General features: G+C 37.5%; 1 protein-coding gene across 1 annotated transcript in view; it reads left to right on the forward strand.

Annotated features, from left to right (window-relative positions):
* The window catches only part of VEGFD (vascular endothelial growth factor D), a 33911-nt gene extending 9994 nt beyond the window's left edge, over positions 1–23917 (forward strand). Inside the window, exons 2-8 of the mRNA XM_036271422.1 lie at positions 559–567; positions 8011–8212; positions 12154–12344; positions 15259–15407; positions 16614–16714; positions 22585–22780; positions 23382–23917. Coding sequence (XP_036127315.1) covers positions 559–567; positions 8011–8212; positions 12154–12344; positions 15259–15407; positions 16614–16714; positions 22585–22780; positions 23382–23508 — 975 coding nt within the window. The 3' untranslated portion in view covers positions 23509–23917. The remainder of the gene's footprint in view (positions 1–558; positions 568–8010; positions 8213–12153; positions 12345–15258; positions 15408–16613; positions 16715–22584; positions 22781–23381) is intronic.
* The last annotated feature ends 3381 nt before the right edge of the window (positions 23918–27298 follow it).

Below are 27298 nucleotides of genomic sequence, written 5' to 3' on the forward strand. Positions count from 1 at the left end.
TTTCACTCCTGATGCCTTTGAGAGCCATCCAAGTTATTATGTGTACTGCAGTCCATTCCTTTTTATTGCTGAGTGGTATTACGTGGGATCAATGTAGCACAGTTTGCTTAACCATTCGCCCGTTGAATGACATATGGGTTGTTTCCAGTTTTATTTTGGCTATTACAAAGAAAGCCAAACTATAAACATTCATGTAAAGGTTTTTCTGTGAACATAAGTCCTCATTTATCAAGGGTAAATTCCCAAGAGTGGGACTTCTAGGTCATATGATGAATGTATGTTGAACTTGACAAGAAAAACCGCCAATACATTTTCTGGAGTGTTATAGTATTCAAAGCCCATTTTGAATACTTCAAATCCATGCTCTCCCATCTCCAATCAGCTGTTTGTCCAGAGTTCAGAGGGGTTTATTATATCAGGCAAAGCTTCTTTTTGGGAGACATTATTTCCACTTGGGATTTTCAGGAGGCAAAGTCACAAAACTTCAACTTGGACTCACAAGTTTAACGTGACCTGAACAGATGTTTTGACAGGTGGGAGGGTGAGAAATGAGAATAGAGGGACAGTGTTGGGGAATATCTACTGAGGGTAGCGGGGGACCTGATAGTGCAACTTGGACCTCAAACCAGGGAAATTTTGGTGGTTTGGGCTAAGCCTTAAACCTCAAATTAAAGATATAATGCAAAATGCCCTTCCAGTAAAACGGAAGTTGCTAAGAGGTGGCGGGAACAGAAACTATTTGTCCTGCAACCTTACCTGCCTCCCTAAACCCACTACAAAGAACTGTGCCCCCAGGTCACACTTGTAAATCCCTAAGAAAATTTAGGAAAAGGTATGTGAAATGTGTTCCCTCTACTGCTTACATGGAAGCTTCTGGATTTTCCAAATATACAAATTCCATTCACCCCACCCCCTTATGAGCAAAATTCCTGAAGACATTTTGCCAACACAGTTTGACAAAATACCAAGTTTGTAAAAGGCTTGGAAGCATTGTCTCAGAGCCACAGTTCTCAAGAGGTCCATTGAGAAGCTTTGCAAACCTGGTCTCCTTTTCCATATCTAGAACAGGAGGGTTCCTAATAGCAAGGAACTGGAATGGTCCATGAAAATCTCAGAGCCAAGATCCAAACCCAGTCGTACACTCTAAGCCATGCTCCTTCCATTTGGCATCCATGTTTGTATTCTCATTTAAATTTTCGTTCGAATATTTTGCAGACCAGCTTGTAAAAAGATTCTAATTTATACTTCCCTGTTGAATTCCAGTAGGTTTAAGCAGTACTATTATTTTTTAAATCTGTTTTTGAAAAATGATTTGTTTTGGCTTCTTGGGAATTTGAGCAGCAATTTATTCTGTCATCTGGGATGGTCTCACATGAGGCAGCTGACCTCCTTGTGCTGTTTAGCCTGGAACACAATATTGTTCATCTTCAATCTTGGAGAAGGCATAGAGGTTGGGAACTGGTCCACAAACAACGGATCAGTCAACTTAAGTTAAGGAAACACTTAAAAAGTCTAGTTCAGTAAGATACTCATGCAAAAAATTTTAATCCAAGGTATAATTAAAAGGAGATTAAAGAATAAAAACTATTTCTCAGCGTGTATCTACCATTTTGTCCCTATTAAATGGACTTGTACATAGCTCAGTCACTCACCCTAATCTTTGAGCCCAGGTCTTTGGGATTGACTTCCCTTACTCCCAGTGACTTTGAGAGCCATCCAAGTTGGTTCTCATTAAAATTGCTTGGGAAGACTTTTTTAAATAAACTTTTTATTTTGAAGTAATTTTACATCTACAGAAAAGTTGCAAAGATAGTATAGAGAATTCTTATACATCTCCCACCCAGCTTCCCCTAAAACTAGCTAACACTTGGGAAGTTAAAAAAAAATTCTGATAGTAAAGCTACAGCTCATACCCATAAACTGTGAATCGCTGAGGATAGGATCGAAACATCAGTGTTTCTTTTTTTTTATTTATTTTATTTTATTTTATTATTATTATTTTTTCAAATCTTTATTGTTGGATGTAAAATGTATTACAGATGTTCCACATTTTTCCCCCATTGACCCCCTCCTCCCCACTCCCGCCCCCCTCCCACCTTTTCCCACACTATTGTCTGTGTCCATTGGTTATGCATATAAGTTCTTTGGTTTATTTCTTCCCACCCCCCCCCCCAACCCCTTTCCCTTTGAGGTTTGTCAGTCTAGCAATGAATTTGTGCTTCTTAATCCCTTCACCTTTTTCACCCATTCCCCTAACCCCCTTCCCAACTGGCAACCAACAAAATGTTCTCTGTATCTATGAGAATGTTTCTGTTCTTCCTGTTCATTTTGTTTGTAGATTCCATTGTCGATAGATATGTATTCATTGCCATTTTGTTTGTTCATATATTTTATCTTTTTCTTCAAAAAGACCCTTCATCATTTCATATAATAATGGTTTGGTAGTGATGAACTCCTTTAACTTTTTCTTGTCTGGGAAAGTTTTTATATGTCCATCGATTCTAAATGACAGCTTTGCAGGATCGAGTAATTTTGATTGTAGGTTCTTGGTTTTCATCACTCTGAATGTTTCTTGCCACTCCCTTCTGGCATGCAAAGTTTCTTTTGAGAAATCAGCTGACAGCCTAATGGGAACTCCCTTGTAGGTAACTAGCTGCCTTTCTCTTGCTGCTTTTAAAATTCTTTGTCTTGAACGTTTTGCATTTTGATGATGATGTGTCTTGGTGTGTGCCTCTTGGGGTTCATCTTGTTTGGGACTCTCTGTGCTTCCTGGACTTGTATGTCTGTTTCCTTCACCAAGTTAGGAAAGTTTTCTGCCATTATTGTTGCAAACAGGTTTTCGATTTCTTGTTCTCTCTCTTCTCGTTCCGGCACCCCCAAGATGCGAATGTTGGCACGCTTGAAGTTGTCCCAGAGGCTCCTTACACTATCCTCATTTTTTTGGATTCTTTTTTCTTTTTGATGTTCTGATTGGGGATTTTTTGCTTCCTTATATTCCAAATTGATGGTTTGCTCCTTGGATTTACGTACTCTATTATTGAAGCTGTGTAAATTATTCTTTATTTCAGTTAATGCCTCCTTCAATTCTAACTCTGTATCCATGATTTCCAACTGGTCCTTTTTTATGCTCTTGAGGCCCTACCTAAGTTCACTGAGGTTCTCACTAAGTTCATTGAGCATCCTCATAAGCAGTATTTTGAACTCAGCATCTGTTAGGTTGCTTATCTCCATTTCGCTTAGTTCTTTTCTTGGGGTTTTGTTCTGTTCTTTCATTTGGGACCTGTTTCTTTGTATCCTCATTTTGGCTGCCTCCTTGTGTTTGTTTCTGTGTATTACTTAATGAGAGGTATGGGGCTTGCTGAGACCCGATGCTGCTCGTTTGAAAGAATTTAGGAAAAACCTGAAGCAGGATCCAAGACAGGCCAATCCTATGGTTAAGCAAGTGGCAACAGCTTGGGTGGGCTTGAAAGTTGTGTGGGGCGGGGCGGGGCCTCAGGGAGTCAGCAGGGCGGGGTTACCAGTGTGAGCCAGGTTGCTGGAGTCCCAGATATGGCTTCTGTCTGCCTCCCCAGGGAAGGGCTCACCAAAGGAACAAAGGCCTCTTACAGCACGTTTGTCCCCGAGGAAGCCCCCTCTCTAGCCCTCACTCCAGTGCCAAACAGTTCAGTTCTTCCCTGTATGTCTCTGGTGCCCCTGGAGCTGCCTCCCCTCCAAGCTTAGAGGGAGAGAGTCCGATAAGTCCGTGTGCGGGCCCTTTAGGGAGTTGCCTGGGGCTCCAGAAGCCTCAGCTTCCCTGAGCCTCAGTTCCCGCTGGTTTTTCCAGCCAGAAGTTATGGGGACTTCTCTTCCTCGCACTGGAACCCTGAGCAGGGCACCTGGTGTGGGACGGGGACCCCTCAGTGCTCAGGAAGGACCTTCCCAGCTGCGGGAGCCTCCTGATTTTTATCAGCCACACTTGGGTGTGGGACCAGACCGTCTTGCGCGGCTGCCACCCCTCGCGCTGCCGCCCCTCCTACCAGTCTGGATGTAGCTGCTTTTTTTTTTTTTTTAATTCCATAGTTGTAGGACTTCCATTCAGCTTGATTTCAGGCGGTTTTCAATGATGGTTGTTCTGTAGTTTAGTTGTAACTGTGATGTGGTTGTGGGAGGACGCGATACCGCATTTACCTACGCCGCCATCTTGACCGGAAGTCCCATCAGTGTTTCTTTGACGCTTCTTCCCAGGTAGGTTCAAGGGGAAGCCAAGGTTGAGAATCTCTGCTACAAACACTTACTTTTTGAAATATGGTCTCCCAAATGAGAGCATCACCATAACCTTTGAGCTTGTTAGAAATACAACATCCTAGGTCTCACCCCAAACCTACTGCATCAGAAGATCACAGTCAATGTTTACTTTTGAGAATCACTAATTTATACACATCACATAAACCTGAGCCCAATCACTATTTGTCAAATTCATGTATGTATTACTCATAAATTCTTTCATCTGATATTTATTGAGGGTTTATAATATGAAAATATGAACCAGGCTTGTATTCTATCCTCATGGAGGCCACAGTCTAGTAAGAGTAATGCGATTTGTTCATAAATAATATAAGTTAAGGACATGATAGAATACTTAATGGAAGAAGTGACACTTGATTTGGACCTACAAGGAGGATACCTGGGGATATTTAAAAGATAAGTGATGTACTTTGAAAAATAGATAATCTCAGGATTAACATTTCTATAACAATTTGTTTATTCATACATTTGATATATATTTATTTAGCTCTTACTATTGCCATGTAAATAAGACATATCATTACTGCTCCAGTGGCCCTTACAACCCAGTGGGGAAGACAAGCACTAAGCAAGTAAATCATTCATTAGTGTCAGTGTTGTTAAGCACTGGGAAAGGAAGGATGGGGTGCTAGGAATACATGTGACAGCGGGTCCAGACCTGGGCAGAGATGGCAGTTGTGGGGGAGGTTTCCCTAAGAAGAAAACACCTGGCTGAGAAAGGTTTAGCTAGACAGAGATTGGAGGGCATTCCAAGCAAAGGGAAAAGCATGGACTAGGGCCAAAGCAAGTGGAAATGAACAAAAGAGCAAAGCAATGAAATCGGTATTTTATATTCTGTTCAAGTCTCCAATGTTTTCCATTGTCTCCTGAATTGGATACAAGTAGCCCAACCTTCAAGCTTCCAATCCTTCTTCTTGTTTGTTTTAAACAACCATATTGGTATACAATTTACATACTATGAAATTTACTCATTCATTTGTTTTAAGTAATTCAATGATTTTAGTAAACTTACTAGTTGGGTAGCCATCATCCACATACAATCCCTTGTGCCCCTTTACAATTAACCCTCATTCCCACTCCCAGCCCTAGGCAGCCAATAATCTATTTTTTGTCTCAGGTAATACCTAGGAATGGAATTGGTTGGTCATGTGGTAAATTTAATTATTTAAAGAACTGCTGAACTATTTTCCAAAGTGACAGCACCATTTTACAATATCATCAGCAATGTATGAGGATTCTCATTGCTCTGCATCCCTGACAACACTTGGTATTGCTAGTCATTTTGACTATAGTCATCCCAGTGGATGTGAAGTGATAACTCATTTCACCAACCTATCTTCCTAATTTTATTTGCTAGTCTCTCCACTTTGTGAAACTGCTTAACTGGGGGCAAAAGAGGAAGCAGATACTTCCTTGCAACCAGGATTTAAGCTAAGCTAATCCCTGAGTCATCAATACTCAACAAGATTCTGGATTAAGGGCCCTGCAAGTCAGGGGGTGCAAGCACAGAATTTTTAAATGATGCAGAAAGAATAGTGAGAAAGAATGAAGATGAAACTACTAAACAAAAATCCAAAGCATATAGAGGTAATTATTACTAAGAAAGACAGCCAGTAAAATGAATAATAAGTATATAAATCATATATATGAAATTAAAATAGAAAACAATTTGAAGAAATACTTAAAATAAGTATATTTAGGACCCTGAAAGTGATAAAGAAAGGAATCATATTCATAAAATAAGACAAATTAGAAAAAACATACAGAAATGAAATGAATGGAAGATAAGAAAGAGAATGAAATAGAAATATTTGAAATTAGAAATATGATTGAAATTAAAAGCTAAATAAAATAAACTCTAGACTCACACAATTAGAAAATTTTTCATCAGGGAGGTAAATTTAATTTATTCATAACACAATACAATGAGTTGAAGGGAGAAAAAAAATAGATAAATCTGAAAGGACATTTAAGACATGTAAGGTCATTAAAAGGCTTCAATATATGTCTAATAAGTATTTCAAAAAAGAGAATAGAGAGAATATAATACAAAAGAATAATGAAAAATATAATGACTGAGAAAAGAACATTTTAAAAAGCAGGTGGCTTCGAATTAAAACTGCTATGAAGGTCTCTGTCTCAACTTCTCAACTTTGCCATTGTAGAACGAAGGCAACCATAGACACTATGTAAATGAGTGGACATGGCTGTGTTCCAGTAAAACTTTATTTATAAAAACAGGAAGGCAACAGGCTGAATTAGGCTAGGGGGCTATATTTTGACAACCCCTTATCTAGAGAACTATTGTGTATATTTTCATGTGTATTTCTCCAGATATGTTTTAAATTATATGTATGATTAATTAGCAGTGGCTAATTGTTTAGATATATGATGCACATTATACACACATAAATAATTTTAAAAGAGATATAACTGAATCAAACATGACTTGGACCACACTTGCTCTTCTGAGCACCCACTTTCGGACAACTCAGTATCCATCATCATATCTAAAAAAAAAAAAACATTATCCCAAAACACTGATGAATGCATATTCATTCTGTCTCAGTATACATCTACATCATTGGTTTTGATGCTTGCATAGTATTTCATTATATACATGTATCATTATTTATATAATCACATCCCTAATTTGGAACAATTAGGCTATACACTGAAAGTTTTTTATTGGCCGAGTCTTTTTACTCACAAATCCAGGCATTGTATCAGTCAATATAGTTTGTGCAACTGTATGGAAGGGAAAATTTGAGCTTAAACTGTAGAAGTGTATTTTATCAGGAAAAAAAACTCAAAAACATGTCTTTGAAATAGTAAACAGATTTAAAAAGGAAAAACAAAAGGCTCAGAGGATTAAAAGTCAGAAAATTAGAATTCAGGTGATTAGAATCTTAAAATCTTTTCTCCTTGTGTGACTATAGGCAGGGTCCCCAGGACTTAGTGTGTCAATTTCTCAAACAAATAATGAAAACAATTGTCATTGGCTCCTGTCACAAAAGAGTGTGATTTTAAAATATATATTAATTTCCTGTGGCTGCTGTACCAAATTACCACAAGCTTGGTGGCTTAAAACAACAGAAATGTATTCTCTCTCAGTTGTGGAATCCAGAATTCTGAAATCAAGGTGTCCGCATGGGCTCTGCTCCCTCCAAAGACTCTTAGAGGGTATCCTTCCTTGCCTCTTCCAGCTTCTGGGGACTATAGGAGATCCCTAGTTTGTAGCTGCATTGTTTTAATCTTTGCCTCTGTCTCCACAAATTCTCCTTTGTGTTTGTGGCTTGCCCTCTTCTGTCTCTTATAAGGACACTTGCCTTTGCATTTAGGGTCCACCTGGATAATCCAGGAGGATCTCATCTCAATCAAGATCCTTAACTTCATGACATCTGCAAAAATCCTTTTCCCAAATCAAGTCACATTTACAGGTTCTGGGGGTTAGGACATAACCATATCATTTTGAAGTCCGCCATTGTTTTTAAATGTTCTGAGAACCCAGGGAGAATAAGTAATCCCTTTGATTCAATCATAAGTGAGCAGAATGTGAATCAAAAATACTAGTTTGTCTTCCCTAGGTACTGCTAGGGAAGACATCTTCTCTCTAATTTCTTTTCAGCTCTACTTACATTTTTAACTGTTAGCAATGAAGGTTATCAGACAAAATAAAACTTTAGTAACTTGCCTTTAAACAATTATTTTGTCTGTTTTTCCAAGCCGTCAATGTTAGAACAATCTGAACAACAGATTAGGGCTGCTTCTGGTTTGGAAGAACTGCTGCAAATCACACACTTTGAGGACTGGAAGCTGTGGAGATGCCGACTGAAGCTGAAAAGTTTTACCACCCCGGACTCTCGCTCAGCATCCCATCGGTCCACCAGGTTTGCGGCAACTTTCTATGACATTGAAACATTAAAAGGTAGGTGTGTGTGTATGTGTGTCTGTGTGCATGTGTGTGTGCACATGCGCGCCAATTCTTGCTCTTTCTCAGATAGTAACAAATGCGCCAACCTCTTCCAAAAATTGGAGCAGGGCAGCATGTGTCAGGGAGAGGAACAGAGGGTCTAATTTCATAGCTTTGGTGTTAATGGAGAATTCTGGTTTCCTGTATCTACTCTGCAGAGAAATATATTCAATATGATTTAGAGATAAAAAAACCAACACAAAAGAACACTTCAAAATATAGAAGTATATTTAACTCAAAGATGTGAGGGCAACACAACCCCAGAAAGATGGTTCTTAATTTTTAAAAAAATCATTGTGTTTACTTAAAAAATAAAACAACCTAGGTATTCATCATTAAGAAGCATTCTACTGCTATACATACATGGATAAAAACTGGTAATTTAGATATATAGCCTTTTATTTCTTTGACATTCTATTTTTTAGTAAAAAAATATAAAATAGAATTTGGAAGCTGAGTTGTAATAACACATACTGGTATTACTAGGAAAATAATGGATGGAAGATTCTCTAGACAAAATACACTCCAGACTATAAAATAACATAATTTGAAATGAAGGGAATGATTGTTCCATATTAAAGTATGGTGGTTCTTCATAAAAAACCATTGTTTGTATATACTGTGCCATAATGAATAAAATGAGTGCCAAATAAAATTGTGTGGCCTCCAATTAGGCATTTAACTTTTTTTATGACATGTCAAAATAATGCAAGAAGCCACTGTGGTATCATTGACCTAGAATTTTAGATTTGATTAAGATATGATTACCTGGTAATGGTTTAAATCTATCAAATAATTCAATTTGACCACTAAGCCAAAATTATTCTTTCCTTTCTTTCTAGAGTTATCTTTATTTCCCCCCATTTGTAAAAAAGGTGGCAAGGTTGCACAGGCTGCTGTTATTAGCTCTGGGGAGGCTGTGTGTCGGCAGGGATAAATCCCTCTGCTGCATCGTGGGCATGAGTGTGAAGAGAAAACTCTGTGTTTGTGCATGACTATGTGTCTAAATGAGTTGAGATCATTGGAAGCATGGCCTAGAACTTATGTTAGCCAGGGGTTTGAAGCTCTAGTTGTTTCTATGTGGTAAATCAGCATGGACTTTATGAAAGCAAAGAGGTCAGACCTCACCTGATATCCAAGGCCTTAACCAGATTAACTGTTCGAAGGCCTGAGGTGAGCCTGGAGATACTCTGTGAAGACAGAGGTAGACAAGCATTACAATAAAACCAAGATTAGGTGATTTTAAAAAGTCAGTGACTGACATTTCCTAAAGAAGAAACCATAAAAAGTATAAAAATATTTTTAAAAGCAAAAGTCTAAAGTGTTTCATTAAATGGGGGGGTCACCTCAAGTTTTTACTAAATTAGAAGCAGTAAATAATCCAATGGGTGTAGTACATCACTTATAAATTATCAACTCACCCTCATGGATTTCAGGGTAATCTTGAAGACAGAGCATTCCTGCTGGGCAGTAGTAAAGAACAGTAGAGTTATGCAGCCTTTACTCAGTGGCATTGGTCATAGTTCCACACAGTTTTTAATTTTTTTTCTAATTTTTTATTGATTTTTCAAGAGAGAAGAAGGGAGAAGGAGAAGAAAGATAGAGAGAGGGAGAGAGAAAGAAAAAGAGAGAGAGAGAAACATCCATCAGTTGCTTTCCGCACCCACCCCAACTAGGGATAGAACCCACAACTTGGGTATGTGCCCTGACCTAACCAACTGAGCCACACCAGCCAGAGAATTTCAACACAATATTTAGTTAAATCTGACTGCTCCAACTTTCAAAAATTTGTTTTATTAAAAAGCAAATGGAAAACAATATGTAAGTAGAATTTTAAACAGGAATTTCTTCATAATTTAATTACTTGGTTTTTTTTCCCCAGGATTCATGATTAATAATAGTGAATTAAGTGATACCCATATTAACACCCAATTGGATAACTTATCTCTCATGTTTAAAGACTTCTGGCTCTTTATATATATGTTCAAAATCAGAAATTTAAAAAGGTTTCTTAGGGTACAAGATTTTATTATGAAAAACAGAGATAAGGCAACTTGTCTACTATATGCAATATTTCTTAGCTGGCCAAACATCTTGTATTTTGTGTTTTCAGTGATTGAAGGAGAAACATATGAGGAAAATTGATATTAAGAGGGAAAGAATATGGAAAGATGTTTTAAAGGAGTAATTTACAGACTACTGTCAGATTTCCAACAATAATATTAAGTTTGTGTTCTTTCAGCAAAAGTTCTTCTGTCTTTTCCAGTGGAAACATTCACGTATATGGGGATTTAGAATATTCTGGGGAGAAACCAACACAAATTTTTGAAGATGGGATAAAAATGAAGAAGAGTTTATCTATTGCTGTATAACACCCTAAAACTTAGCTGCTTAAAGCAACATTTTGTGTGTGTGTGTGTGTGTGTGTGTGTGTGTGTGTGTGGTATGTGCCCCTAGCAGGAACTGAACCCGGGACTCTGGTCCGCAGGCTGACACTCAACCGCTGAGCCAAACTGGCAAGGACAAAGCAACGTATTTTTAATTTCAAAGTTTCTGTGAGTCATAAAAGTACACATGGTCTGAATGAGTATCTCTTCTGGGCCTCTCCAGAGGATGCAGTCAAGGTGTCAGCTTGGTCCACAGGTAGCATCTCAAGGTTCAACTAGGGAAGGACGTGTCTTCAAGTTCACTTAGGGGTTGCTGGCAAGACTCAGTTACTTATAGATTGTTGGACAGGGCCCAAACTCAGTCCTTTCTAACTTTCCAATATGGTAGCTTGCTTCAACAAAGCCTACAAGCCAAGAAGGCAAGAGAGAGAGAGAGAGAGTGCCAGCAAGAGACAGACTGCCAGCAAGACAGAAGTGACAGTCTTTTTAACCTGATCATGGAAGTGACATCCTATCACTTGCTGTATTCTCTTCATAGGAATTGAGTCACTAGGCCCAGCCCACACACAGAAGAGGGGATTACACAAGGGTATGAACACCGGGAGGTGGACATCATTGGAGGTCAGTTTAGAAGCTGCCTACCACAGGAGGTTTCAACCACCTCCCTCACTGTATAATAAACTCTACAGTCCCATGGCAAGCTAAAATGTTGTCTTTATCATAAAATTGAATCATTTCCCAAAAAATCCATAGAAAGTCTATATAACATTAAGTATCAAAGTGTTAAATCTAATTAAAAAATAAACTGTGAGAGAAAAGCAAGTACTATTTTATGAGAATGTATATAATCTTTTTATCCCCAGAGACTTGTTTCTTTTTCTGTTTTTTCTCAAAGTTGCTAAAATGACCAGAATACTGCTCCTTCCATCAAAATGAACCTGTTTATTTAATCATTTTAGGTAAACTTGAGTACTAGGCATTTGCAAATGAGAAAACTCTCACTTGAGGAAGGATTTGTTCTGCTTAAACTTCCATTCGTGTGTTTGCCAGGTTTGAATCCTACTGTAGTTACTTAATCAACCAACAAAAATGTATTCTTCAATGGTGTTAAAACCTACCCACTCCTGGCTTTAAGTAGAAGAAATGCTCTTCAGCTGTGTCGTGCAAATTGCTTAATAAATAACTTATGCGTTATTTCTTTGCATATTTCCATTTGCTTCCTAATTAGCCAGCTCCTCCAGATGTATCCACTGTGGTTATATATAGTGTTATTCACCAAAGAAAAATAGTTATATTCTACAAAGGTATTATACAAGTAGGAAGGAACATAGATTTTGGTTTTTATTTTTCTGAAAACAATCTTTGGTTAAATGATTGACAAAAATATCCATCTAGTAAAATAAACAAGCACTACAAATGTGAAAATGACTGTGTCCAGCATAACCCTGGCTCACATTGGGATGTAAGGGCCATTTCTTCTGCTGGCCCCAATGAGCTTTCTCTCTGCAGTTATAGATGAGGAATGGCAAAGAACCCAGTGCAGCCCTAGAGAGACGTGCGTGGAGGTTGCCAGTGAGCTGGGGAGTAGCACCAACAGGTTCTTCAAGCCTCCCTGTGTGAACGTGTTCCGTTGTGGCGGCTGCTGCAATGAAGAGAGCGTCATCTGCATGAACACGAGCACCTCATATGTTTCCAAACAGGTATGAGGACATCAGCTAGCATGCCCTCTGCCAAACCTGATGACAATAGTGTTGACAGCTGCAACTGAGCTTTTTGGCAAGCACTGTGTTAAATGCTTTATGTGCGTTGTCTCATTTAATCCCTGAAACAAGCTAAAAGGGTATGTTTTTATTCTCCTTTTTAGAGGAGAAAACTGAGGCTCAGAGAAATAACTTATGGCAGAGCTGGGCTTCAAATTCAGATCTGTGAGACTCCAGAGCCTGAATTTTTATGTTATCGTCTCTTTGATGCTATAATGTCAAGAATCAGAAAATCATATGGAACTTAAGGAATGAAGACAGTTGCACTGCCTTGTTGATTAGTTAGGCTCTATGTTGTTCAAATGGAGTGATTGAGAAGAGTTTAGAGGGTTAGGGGAAAGGAGAAAGGGCTGGTGCAGTACCCAGAGCTAGCAAAAAGGGGGACCTGTTCCCACTTTTAGACTAAAGAGCAGTTATGGGATCCAGAGAGAAAGTAAAGAAGGAGGGCTGCAGGACTGGCTAGAGGAATGGCAGCCACTGTCAAGCCTTAGCCTGGCAAAGAGTAGGGGTTATGGGGTGGAGGAGGCAAGAGGACCTATAGATGTCACCCACAGAGGTTAGTGTCCTGGGACACAGAGCCCAGTGAGGAAGGAAAGAGAGAGAATGTCATCTCTGGAGAGGCAAGTAGAAAATATCTAGCCCAAAAAACATTTGAAAATAATTCTTCAGTCTCCATGAAAGGAATAATTCTTCCCTTTCCATCTTATAAAATCCTTTTTTCTCAGTAGATAAGTTTTTCCTTGTATTGCTACCATATTGTTGTAAAATATAATTGTTGCAAAGGAGAGTAGTAATAACAAACTTCGGAAAACGTATTAAAAAGCTGTAAGTCAAACTACATTCTTTTGGGTTCAATGTTGCAAATTCCTTGTGCATGTTGATATATTAATTTAATTATCATATTTGCCCATATAGTTTTTCTTCTGTATACATATGTACAATATATATACAATAGTAGTACAATAAAATTACATATGCACCAAATGTATCCATGTTAGGCAATTATTTTAATTAGATGCAAAGAATGGAATGCTGAACTGTTTGGCAATAGTTTATCCTTAATTTTGTTCCCCCTAACCCCTAAAATATCCTTTAAATGGTAGAGTTTCTTTTTCTAAATCCTTTTAGAGAACCTTGGAACTTGTAAATTCTGACCTCTACTATTTGACAATCAGGTCAGAAAATAACATAAGTATGGCTAAGCACCAACTGTCAGTAGAAAGAAAGCTTCCATTAATGTGAAAGGCTTTAGTTGATGACTATGTTATTCCCTAGAGCATAGCTGAAAAATTTTGCAAGAAGATGAAGTTTATGAAAAGTAAACACTCTAAAAACACTCTCTTTCTTAGACTCATGGAAGTTCCATTACATATTGAAAGGTCAGAATAAATACAACTTTAATGGATTGTTTTCACTTAATAGCTAGTTGATTATTTTGACTGTTGTAGTCAACAAATGATTAGTTTTACAGAACGTACTTAAGTATAAGTGTAATTGTATAGCAGTTTTTATTTCCAAATATGCATATTTAAACATTTTTTGCTTTTTTTTTAAACTACCTCTCACCCCAAAGTTATGGACTATTTCATGAACTATCTCGTAGAAACAAAGTGAATAAATGCATTCTCTAGTTCCTTGTGGACTACATGGAATGGTGATTGAATAGACGGAGCATTAAAATCAAGTTCAATTCATTCATATATCATAGAACCATTCTAGAAACAAAGTAATTGCCATTTCTGTACATTCTATTTGTCAAGAACCCTTCTTGCTCCTTCTGGTCACAGCACTTTCATTCCAAAAAGTAATAAGGTGCACTTTTAAGAGTATCACCTCTGGTTCGAGAGTAGACTGTGTGAGTTCAAATCCCCACTCTTCCAATCAATAGTTACGTGGCCTAAGGCAAAGTTATGTAGCCTCTCTGTACATCTGTTTCTTCACCTGTAGAGGGTGGGGGAAGGTAATAAAAATCCACCCTATAATGTTGTTATTAGGGGTAAATGAAGTAATATAAAAGCCTGGCACATAGAAAGAATGACATTCATGTTACCTATAATTAAGTGGTTGGGCGTGATGATCGTGTATCAGTTATTACTATGTGATGTTGTATAATAAATATCCTGAAACTCAGAGGCTTCAAACAACAAACAGTTATTCTCACTCCTGTATCTGAGATTTAGTTAGTTTAGAGTAGGCCCCAATGGGCTTACTCCAAAATACAAGTTGAGTCTAGGTCTATTCCCTGTGCCTCTCATTCCTTGGACCAACAAACCTGCTAGATCATGCTCTTCTCATGGCTACAGCATTGACATGAGAAAACAAGCCCTACAAAGCATGTGCAGTTCAAACTTGTTGTTGTGTCATGTTTGCTACAATCCTATTAACTAAAACAAATCACATGGCCAAATCCAAAGTCAAAGAACAGGAAACTATATTCCTTCAATAAAGATAATGTGAGAAGTGAGAAGTAAATTCTTTTGAACAATAATCTCTTCACCATGGTCTCAAAGAAATTTCATAGGTATAATTTCATTTAATCCCTAACATTTATGCTCAAATTTAAAGCAGAAGCAGAGGCTAACAGTGACATTTTACAAGGGCATTAGTGACACAGAAAAATTAGGAGATTTAACTAAGCTTAAATACCTGGAAAGGTTGGATAAGCCCTTGGTCTCCTGACTCCCAGCCCACCATTTTGTCCATCATGTCAGTCTTTATCCTTGTTAGTTCTATTGTTGATGGAAAACTTTGCTAAAGTCACTGCCATAAAGGACAAAGGCAAAAATGCAGACTATAGAAATTATTCTTTTAAATACACACACACACATATAATGGTTATTTTTCTCTACTCTAGCTCTTTGAAATATCAGTGCCTTTGACATCAGTACCTGAATTAGTGCCTGTTAAAGTTGCCAACCATACAGGTTGTAAGTGCTTGTCAACGGCTCCCAGCCATCCATACCCCATAATCAGAAGATCCATACAGGTCCCAGAAGAAGATGGGTAAGCATTTCTTTTGTTTGATTAATACTTGTTCTTGCCTTTGCCAAAGCTATGTGTGGAATACTTAATTAATTATAGAGTCATCACTTTCTCTTCAACATCTTGATTTTTTAGCTTCTAATCTAGATCTACTATTAATAACTACTTGGTAAATACATTTTTTTTAAATTAGATGTTAATATATATATTGCAGTAGTACCAAAAACTCAGTGGTTATGAACTCAGCATATTTACTTATGAACACCTTTGTTCTTAATACCTATAGTCTAATGCAGTTGTAAAACTTTATTCCAGCCTCAAGATTGGCACATGTTCCCTCATTCCACAACAAACATTAAATATAATTCATTCTAGGCTCTTTATACATTTCAGTCCCAAAATTAGAGGGTGGGGAAAAAGTTCCTGGTGTCACTGGGGAGTGGCAAAACAATGCATCTGAGTTCGGAGATTTTCTAACCCTTCCTCTTGAGATTACCAAATGGAAAATTCTTATTTTAAATGAAAGTGATTTAACATTAATTTGACTTTGAATTTTCTTAAGAGTATTTTGTGATTCTTTATGACAGAAATTATAACACCCTGAAGTGTTCTGAAATCAAAGATAAAAATCTTTGATTTGGAAAAAAGATTGAGAAACAAATAAAGGTCTAATTGTAATCACTGAATAAAAATATAATGTTGGATACTTAGATCTTGCAAAGGTAATGTAGTATATGCATGGGTGAGTGGCGAGTGAAGGAGTGAGCTGGTGGTTATATGTTAGTTAACACTGAGCCAAGAAGACATTTATCTCTACCTCCCTTAAGCAGCTCATATATAAGGAACATTTATCCTCAAGATGTTCCTGCTATCCTGGCCAATGTTATTATCTCTATTTTAAAGAAAATAGTACTTAGGAACTATGTTAGAACAATATTTACTTTTGGTAAATAGGCTCTATTGACAGCTAATTTTCATCATTTTTACACCAATCTTCTTAAAGATTATAACTTCCCAAAATTACAGTTTCATTTCCAAAGGTTTCTAAAGAGAATATTTGTAAATACAGAATTACCATCTAATAACATGCAGTTCATAAATATGAATTAGCTATTTAAAACTCTTAACTGTTCTCCACTCAGAAATTTATTCAACTTTTAAAAAAAAACATTCCAATGGTATGATTACCCTTGAAAGCTTTTAAATCTGGTTTATTTCTTTTCCTAGCTGTTCCCATTCCAAGAAACTCTGTCCTATTGACATGTTATGGGATAACAACAAATGTAAATGTGTTTTACAGGAGGAGAATCCACTTGCTGGAATGGAAGGTAATGAGAGCAGTATGAAATAATAACAGTAATAATAAAAATAACAACAATAGCAATTAACATTTATTGAGTGCTTAATATGACCAGGCAACATTGTAAGCCTTTTATATATATTAGCTCATTGTATCCTCACAATAATCCTATAATGTACTGTTATTATCCCCTTTTTTACAATTACAAAGTGGACACACCACAATGTTTAGTAATTTTATCAAGGTCACACAGCTAAAACTGATAGATGCAGTCAGATTCCAGAGCCTTCTGTGCTTTAATTATATAGTAATGCATCATCTGCTTTTCAGTATTGAAGAAAAGCCCAAAGCAATTAGATCATTCCAAAACACTTCATTTGGAAGGGGATGGTAACCTTTAATGAAAGCCACTTCAGAACTAAATAGTCAACCGCGTTTTACTAATTTATATGTATAAAAGTCTCACCAGAACATGAAGTAATTTTGGATTTATTGGTTTCTTTTAACTGTGTCATGTGAAAACATTCTAATAATTTGAAAAAAGGGGGGAATAAGAGGAAACTCTTTCTGAAACTAAAGCAAACTAAAAGCAAAACAGCCATTGGACAAAGGGAAGTTGGGAACCAAATGAGATAGGCAACCATCACTGCTCGTAAATCATTATGTTATGATTTTTAGTGATCAACATTTAGCTGAAAATGAGTGCAGTTTTGTGTATTTCCCAGAGAACTTTATATGATTCCACTGGAGAAAAATTGCAAGGAGTCATACAATCTGAACCTTGCTTGTTTTAAACAATGAATTGCAAACAAGACTAGTAAGGATTCATCTCTAAGGAATCAGTCCCTAGAAACCATAAGTAACATCCTACTTCATATATTTCTGTCTGTCAGCATGAAAGCTCTACCCAGGTTTGGAGGGAAACTTAATGTTCATGTAGTGTAAAATGCCTATGAAGATCTTGAATGTTATCTACATCCTTCCCACCAGTGTTCAGCCATCCTCTGCTAGACTATACATTAGTCATGTGGAAACTCACCACTGAATAAGGCAGCCCAGTTACTCTGGCCACGTTCTTGTTGCTAGTGAACTACACTGAACCTAAATCTCTCTCTCTCTCCAGAGCACTACTATCCAATGGATTACAGTGAGAGTCGCATATATAACTTACATTTTATAGTACTCACATTAAAAAGGTCAAAAGAAACAGATGAAATTAATTTTCATATATTTTTAAAATCCAACATATCAAAAATTTAATTTTAACATGCAATCAATATAAAATTTATTAATAAGATGTCCTTATTTTTTGTGCTAAGTCTTTGAAATCCAGTGTGTATTTTATACTTATTGCGCATCTCAATTTGGACTTCCCATTTCATGCTCAATATAGCCTATAGCTACCATGTTGGACAGCCTAGCTCTATAGTCTCAACTTGTTAGTTAAGGTTTTACCCTATAGAGTCATGTAAAACAAATATAATTCTTTCTCCATGTGACTCATTTTAAACAGTGTTAGAAAGTTATTGTGGGAGGCTTAAAGGCTGTTCTAGTCAAGGTTTCCCTGGTACACAGCTTCTGAGAGAGAGATTTGTACTCAGGAGGTTGGTACATAGGTACAATGCATTAAAATGTAAGAGGGAATTAGGCCTGGGCAGGGGAGAATTTGAACTGTGCTGCAGTTGCTAAGAGGTGTCAGCCAATCCTATGAGGAGCTGAAGCTAGGATGGTCCTTGGGGGGATGCCCCAAATCGAGGCAAAGAGGCTGGATCCTATGGACTTGTCATTCACCATATATGGGCTACCTTGGGGAGGGGATGTAACCATGGGTGAGGTAGCCTCTTTCCACTTAAGGTAATTCCTTGGGTGGGACTCATCTGGTGCACATGGGTGCTGAGAATAGGAAGTGTAGCCCTGGCCAGTTTGGCTCAGCTGTTAGAGCGTCGGCCCGCAGATCAAAGAGTCCTGGGTTCAATTGTGGCCAAGGGCACATACCTCGGTTGCACATTTGAGTTAGTGAATCCAAGTCCAATTGCATTTTATCTTGTTAGCGTCAGGTCATGGCTCTAAACTGTTTTTAAAAATATAGAAAAATAAAAAAAGAAAAATTGGAGAGTCCTGATTTTGTATTTTATATTCCATAAGATAGCTACAACTTCAAGAATTTACTTGGAAAAAATTCCATCAGTTTATTGATAAAAATGATAAGTGGAACAAGGCTGGGAACAGAATACATTAGTATCCCATCATCAACCTTTTTAGGATTAAATTCAATATATAATACTACAAAGCCATTGTGATCAAAACAGCCTGGTACTGGCATAAGAACAGGTATATAGATCAATGAAACAGAACAGAGAGCTCAGAAATCAACCCATACCTTTATAGTCAATTAATATGTGACAAAGGAGGCAAGAGCATACAATAGTAAACAGTCTCTTCAATAAATGGTGTTGGGAAAATTGGACAGGTACATGCAAAAAAATGAATCTAGACCACCAACTTACAACATATACAAAAATAAACTCAAAACGGAAAAATACTTCAATGTAAGTCACAAAACCATAAAAATCCTAGAAGAAAACATAGGCAGTAAAATATTGGACATTTCTTGTAGCAATATTTTTGCCAATATATCTCCTAGGGCAAGGGAAACAATGGAAAAAATGAACAAATGGGACTATATCAAACTTTCTGTACAGCAAAAGAAACCATCTACAAAATGAAAAGAAAACCCACTGTACAGGAGAACATATTCGATAATGATAAATCTGACAAGGGGTTAATTTCCAAAATATATAAAGAACTTATACAACTCAACACCAGGAAGACAAACAATCCAATTAAAAAATGGGCAAAGGACCTGAATAGACACTTCTCCAAAGAGGACATACAGTTGGCCAATAGACATGAAAAATATGCTCAGTGTCACTAATCATTAGAGAGATGCAAATTAAAACTATAGTGATGTATCACCTCACACCTGCTAGAATGGCTATTATCAATAAATCAACAAACAACAAGTGCTGGCGAGGATGTGGAGAAAAGAGAACCCTAGTGTACTGTTGGTAGAAATGCAGAATGGTGCAGCCACTGTGGAAAACTGTATGGAGTTTCCTCAGAAAATTAAAAATGGAACTGCCTTTTGAATCAGGAATCCCACTTCTGGGAATATATCCTATGAATTCCAAAACACCAATCAGAAAGAATATATGCACCCCTAAGTTCATAGCCATGTTATTTACAATAGCCAAGATCTGGAAACAGCCCAAGTGCCAATCAGTAGATGAGTAGGTAAAAAAAAAAGCTGTGGTACATTTACACAATGGAATACTATGCAGCTATAATAAGTAAGGAACTTTTGCCCTTTGCAACAGCATGAATGGACCTGGAGATTATTATGCTAAGTGAAATAAACCAGTCAGATTATAACATCATATAATCTCACTAATATGTTTAATCTAATGAACAAAATAGAACCAGACACATGGATACATGGAACAGACAAGTGTCAGAGGGCAGTGGAGTGGGGGAGACTGGATTAAAGAAGCTAAAGAGATTAGCCAAAGAACATATATTTGTAGCTTATGGACACAGACAACAGTGTAGTGAAGGACAGGGGAGAAGGGGTGGGGGCTGGGTGGAGGTGGGCAAAGAGGGGACATTATTCAGTTCTCCTACATCCAGTCTCTGTTACTTTTAACTTGTCTAGAAGGACTGAGGTCAGCTTCTGCCAAGTTAGTGAACACTTAGTGGGCTGTGTTTCCCTAAACCATGGGCCTTAGAATGGAGTTAGTCCTACCCAAATTGTTGTCAATGAGTCTCTACTGCCACCTTATGATCCCTGCAAATCGGTAAACACTTTTTAACTATCTTTCAACAAACTATTCTCATCTTGCCCCAAAGTGACTTTGTCTTGCTGACATATGGCTTACAAAGCTCATCTTTTTCCTCTTCACAAAATTCAGAATGGAGTCTTTCCAGATCTAGCCTTCCAACACCCATTTCACATGATCCCTCAATGATGATCAATCAGAGAAGTTAAAACTATGAGATTGGATGACACAAGGTTGCCATTTTGATACATCATTAATGGTTAGATAGTAGCAAGAACACATGGTCTAACCCAATGTCTTGGTGTGCTGAATGGGATTCTTTAGTCTCCATACATTAGCAGGATTCAGGATGCTTTTATTACACCAAATAAACTCAATAAATATTTATCAAGTACCTGTTTTATTTATTTAATTTTAAATCCTCACTCGAGGATATTTTTTCTATCTTCAGATAGAGTGGGAGGCAGGGAGAGAGAGAAACATTGATGTGAGAGGGACACACTGACTGGCTGCCTCCTGCACAACCCCTACCAGGACCGGGGATGAACCACCACTGAGGTACATGCCCTTGACCAAAATTAAACCCTGGACTCATGGCTGCAGGCCGATGCTCTAACTGCTGAGCCAAACCAGCCAGGGCTCAAGTACCTGTTTTGTACCAGAACAATTAGACCTGGTTCCTATAACCTTTAGGATATTTTAATTAATGGAGGAAACAGAAATACACAGACAAGTAGATAAGAAGTGTAAAAAATGACAAGATGGAAATATGTACATGGCAAGGGCACTTGGCTAACCTTGCAGAATTTGGGAAAGATACTGGGGGAAAGAATTACTAGCAGAGGGGTGGGTTTGAGAGACCCTGGCATATCAGGTGAACAAAAAGTACTGTAATTGATATGGATGGAACATAAGCTATGAGAGAGACGGGGACGGGGGAGGTAAGTAGGGTTCATGTCAGTTCATGGTGGGTCTTGTATGTCATGGTGGGAAAATTGGCTTTTATTTTGAAAGAGAGGGGAACCTTTTAAAGAACTAAAGCAGTAGTAAAGTGATTAGATTCACATTTAGTAACCTTGCGGAGAATGGAGTGAAGGCATAAAACGTGTGTTGTTGGCAAATGAGCGATGGCCATCTACACAAAAAATACAAGGTTCTGGCTGAATCGAGGCAGTGGTAGTGGTGATGGAAAAGAAAGAACAAATTCAGGGAGGCAGAACTCAGAACTGGGTGGACATGTGATTAGCTCAATATGGCAGATGAGTCAAGAGTGATGGCACCATTCCTTAAATCAGGTGAAATGGAGAGAAGCAGTTTTGGGGAAGAAAGTAAACATGTACTTGCTTTAAAACCTTCAGGAATGCTAAGAAGATAAAGCCAGTTCTTCCAAAGTTTCTCTTTCATTTTTTTGCAATGAATTTCAACTTGATAATTAGAACTGGACATGGAGCAACTGTACACTTTCTAGAAGTTATCTGTCATCTAAGTGTGTCAAAAACTCAGGCCCTCCTCTCTCAGCTGAATGTTATCTCCCAGCAGATATCTGTGGAATCCAAGTTCATTATCCCTGTTGTATCTTTTATATCAGTGTTGTGATCTGTGGTGAGGAAATACATCACTGTTTCTACTCACAGTCTGGAAGGCCTGAGGTGTGTTTCTATAGTGCCAATACTTCTATTCCTCCCTGTGTTTAAGCTTCACCTAAAAACTGGGAAGGACTAGAAGCATAATCCTTAGACAGCATATATTTTATTACTCATACTTGGTTGTAAAAGTTTACCTTTTTAACAAGTCATCAACCTAAAAATCTCTAAAAAATATTACCAAGAATATTCAGTTTATAACATTTTTATCACAATCCAAAGAGAACATATAAATTCTGTATTTGTATTGTGAAATTAGAGGCGAATCTCCTTCACTGTGTGAAGATTAGGAGCAAAAATCTACAGGAAAGGAGATTTTGTGAATCCAAGTTATTTGAGAATGATGTAAAGTATACACTTTGGGGATCACGTTATCCATGCTACAGCTATTTGACCAACACTTTTCTGTTTCTATTTAGACTACTCTCACCTCCAGGAACTGGCTCTCTGTGGGCCACACATGAAGTTTGATGAAGATCGTTGTGAGTGCGTGTGTAAAACACCCTGTCCCAGAGATCTCATCCAGCACCCAGAAAACTGCAGTTGCATTGAGTGCAGAGAGAGCCTGGAGAGCTGCTGCCGGAAGCACAAGGTATTTCACCCAGACACCTGCAGGTGAATGGCTTTTTCACTTTCGCCTTAACTTGACTCACCGACATTTAATATAAATGCCATTTTAATTCAGTGGGATTCGTCATTAAGCCATTTATTCCATGCTCAAGCCACTTTATTTTATAGTAAAACAGAGGTTTGAAAACTAAGGAATAAGCAAGAGTATATAGCATGATGATTAATCGAGAAATCAAGAAAATCCTACCTGCTATTATTGGCTTATGGATCTTAAGCAAAAACTAGATTAATGAGATGTAAACAATTATTTGTGGGGGAGTTCAGATCAGCAGACACTTTGGTTCAATCTCTCTCTCAATATGTGTTCGTGTATGTTTATTTGGTTGTTTTCTCTTTGAGGAAGGGGATGTCACTGGATTTATGTAGCAAGAAATTTATTGATGACTAGAACAGTTAGAGGTTACTGAATGTACTTGAATAGATTTGGAATCCATGTGGGATAACCATTCAGGATTTTATATTGACATTTTAAATACATATCTAGAAAATGTAATTTAAAAACATAATCAAATCAGAACAGAGTTATTCCTTTGAATATAGTCCCAGATTCTGAATTCTCATGTTTATTTTATTTTTTTTGCAACAGTTGTGAGGATGGTTGCCCGCTTCATACCAGAATGTGTACAAATGCGAAACTGGCCTGTGCAAAGCATTGCCACTTTCCAAAGGAGAAAAGGCCTACCCGTGAGCTCCACAGTCAAGAAAATCCTTGATTCAGCTGTGTTCCCAAGTTACCCCTCCCTGTCATTTTAAACAGCATGCCGCTTTGCCAAGTTGCTGTCACTGTTTTTTTCAGGTGTTGGAAAAATTTCATTTCACATAGTACCAGGTGAATTCAGGAACCTTCCATTAAACACCAGCTAAGGATTCCCTGGTTTGCTGACAGATGTCTTCTAACTGAAGGTGCCTCTGCACACCAAGGAGTGGAGAAGAGGGAGCCTGTGTAATCCTTTCTGTTTGTTTGGTGAAAGAAAAAGTTTTGATCATCACGGAATGACAAGTACCAAGTGACTGATTACTCACAGCAGATGAGGCACTTCAAATAGTCTCTGAGTCCTTTGCTAATTGCAACTGTCTTGTGAATTATTCTGATTCTTCCTTATGCAGATTTTGATTTGTATGATCAGCACTGATTTTCTAGTTACTGTCCAGCTTGTAGTTTTGAGTTTACCAAACTTCCATTTGTTGTTTCATATTTAAATGTATTTAAAAAAATAAACACTATTATTCAAGCCATTGAATTTTGTGTTGTTTAATATGCTTCCACTCTAAATTTTATGCTAAAGAAAAAAAAATGTTTTGAAGAGAGAAAGAAATTTAGAAGTGGGGTGGGGGGTATGGGGAGAGACATAATCACAACAAAACGACACCAATTTTGGAAAACCAAAGGAGTAGCTCTCAGAAAGTTTAAGATGCTAAACAAAGTTAAATAAATGTGACCCAAGAATTAGCTGGAAATCAATATTTCCTTTGAGATTCAATGTAACTTGACCCTCATCCCAGGGCAAAGGAGAGCCCACTGATGCCCCAGACATCTTTGGATCTGCCCCCAAACTAACTCAAACCATGTTTTGGTTAGTGGCTCTATCCTCCTAATTGCCATTTAGGTGGAGCTATTATCAGGAATTCTGGGCTAGAACAAAACTATTTTCTATCTGGCTTTGCACTTCTAAAACCCTTCCCCGTTTACTCTTCAACCCCCAATAACCACCAAGAGATTTGCACTTGGATTCTGATGCTGGGTCTGACCTAGGGTGGGGCTAGTCCTCAGGGTAGAAGTGGGATAACTGGCCTATTGCCTTATTAGAATTCACTGGTCATTGTACAGGAATATTTGTCATACTAATAGCTTTGGTATGTGGGATGATAAGCTCAACTTGTTGCAAAATAAAAATATGTAAAAAGTCCCCAAGAGCTTAAAGCAAATACAATAAATTCCAGTGATGTATGATATCCCTAATTATCTAAGCTAAAAGGCCAGAGAATTAGTAATACGACAGCTCAGATTATAAATCTGTGACTAAAGCAATGTGGTGGGAGGCCGTTTAGAGATGGAAATAGATTGGACAGCATAATGATCTGAGTTAGATGAGATCAAAATGCTGTCTGAGATACTTGATAAAGGAGATGACACAAATAATCCATTTTAAGGTTTTTAAGGGGAGCAATAGATTGGTGAAAATTGTAAGCTTAATGGATTTGGCCAACAAGAGCTAGACTGTGTCTAATTTACTCATAGTCCTCATTTTGGGAACAGTGTCCTGTGTATAGTAGGTGTCTGATATATAATTATTTAATAAATAATGAAGTATTGCATTTATTTTGTGATCAGAGAATGGGAACTCATATGCCATGGAATGCCCAAGGTGAACTCTCATTCTCCAAGGTCTTTGCCTGTCTGGTTTTTCATCATTCAATGTCTTGCCAGAGCTTCTTCAGAGCATAGCCATTGGCTTTCACATGGAAAGGTTCTAATAAGACCTGCCCCAGTGCATAAGCACTTAGTAATTTTCTGCTTGTATGTCATTTACTAATTCCCATTGGCTAAGCAAGTCACATGGCTAAGCCGAGTCTGTGTGGGAGGATCTTAGGCAAGGGTACGGATATTGAAAAGTGGTTCATTGAAGACCACCAATGTAAATCTCCCAAAAAGGCTGGTTTTTCTCTCTAGCCACATGTGGAGCCCTGTTTGTCTATTATTCTACAAGAGCTGAACCCTGGTTCATGTTTTCTTGCTTCCACATACAGAGTCCAGAAGCTACACGGCTTTTGTCTGATTACCATTTTGCATTTTGGTTCTATTCCGGATACATGGAAGTCTTTATGTTCTTTTTAAAATCACAGCTATCACATTTTAATTTTCTTACTTATATCTCTTATTTTTGCATTTAAAGCAGAATGATGAGTGAGGAGTCTCAAAATATTAATTGAAAATGTCATCTTGGCTGGAAGTCTGGCTCAACATCAAGTCCATTTTCCTTAGTAAGATCCTCTACCAGTTTGCTCCATTCTTCACTGGAAATGCCACCCTTCTTCTGTCTGAACTCTTCCCCTACCCTTCCCCTGAATAATTATACAACAGTGTCCACTGGGCAGTCAGTAGCTGTCTCTGTACTATGATCATGTTATTCTTGGAGTGGTCTTGCTCCCAACAGATGCATGCACATCTTTACTTTTACTAGCTAAGTGCAGGCAGTTAGAAATAATCTTTCTCTCTGAACTCCCAGGATTTTTTATATTTCTCTTATGGCACTTATCACTTCCTACCTTTTGTCATAGATATTTATATATGCCTTAACTCTGTCTTGGCTTCTTGGGGGTAAAGCTCATACCAGATTTTTCTTGCCTTGTGCCTTATACATATATAGCAGGCTCTCAATACAACTGTTTCCTTCCCATTTCAACATTATCCAAGGGAGCTAATTTACATATGTATTTACAAAGAGTTGATTTTCAAGGGAAGGTCATTTCCACATTTATTTTACATCTTCTCCATTTATAGGTCATTTTATATTACAATTGCTGCTGAGTCCCTCATATTTTATTAAGTGAAAGTATTTTAGTCTGCTTTTAGTGATTTCGAAGGAAATCCTCTAAAGGCATACCTTGATTCCATACATTCAGGCTGAACACTATACTGTAATTAGAATTATCCCTAGATTTATAGCTTAATCTTGCTGCTACAACTTTCTTTTGACTTTTAGAAAATAGTCTTAAATAAAGATCTTTGCTTAAGGTTTAACTGATTATAAATGAAGTCTTGTACCCATGTGAAATTGTGAACCATGTCAGAGTCATGATTTATTTGCCTTTTAATGCTCAGGATGTAGGTCAGAGATTGGAGCATGATGAATGTTCAGTGTTTTCAGACTTTGTTGGAACAGCCTCAAGTTTTCTCAACCCACTCCCCCAGAGAGACTCAGCAATAGTGTGCCTTTATGAATATCTATTTATAAAGGTCAACCTATTCTATAGTATTTAAAACACAAAGAACTTTTCAAGAAAAGTGAATTCTTTTATACTATTGGTAAAAGGTATATAAAAGCTAGGAAACAAGAAGTTTTTAAAACCTAGGGACCATGTTTAACATTCCTTATATTCTCCACAAAGTCTTTTAGAGTAGACACTGAGTAAATCTCTGATGATAAAGATAGAAAATATTTGTTCTAGTTTGAAAAAAGATCACACTTCTTTTGAAGGCGTATTGGATCAAGATCTTATTTTAGAAAATTCATGGTACAATTTCTAAACTTTATTGTGATCAGAACTATGGCAGTGGCAAACCAGGGGCTCAATAAATGAGGCTTGACCCTCATATATACCTTTCAGCATGTCTGCCCACACTCTTTGCCTTAACCAATTGAAAAAATGAAAAGGAAACAAAAGCAGTGTTGTATACCATCTGGTAGTATTGGCGTTATCTGTAAAGCCAACTGCAAATTATTAAGCTTGAATAATTATCATTGAGTCCTCATCACTTTTATGCTCTGATGCTTCAATAAC

The sequence above is a fragment of the Molossus molossus genome, unplaced genomic scaffold, assembly GCF_014108415.1.
Source record: "Molossus molossus isolate mMolMol1 unplaced genomic scaffold, mMolMol1.p scaffold_m16_p_2, whole genome shotgun sequence".
NCBI classification, from domain to species: Eukaryota; Metazoa; Chordata; class Mammalia; order Chiroptera; family Molossidae; genus Molossus; species Molossus molossus.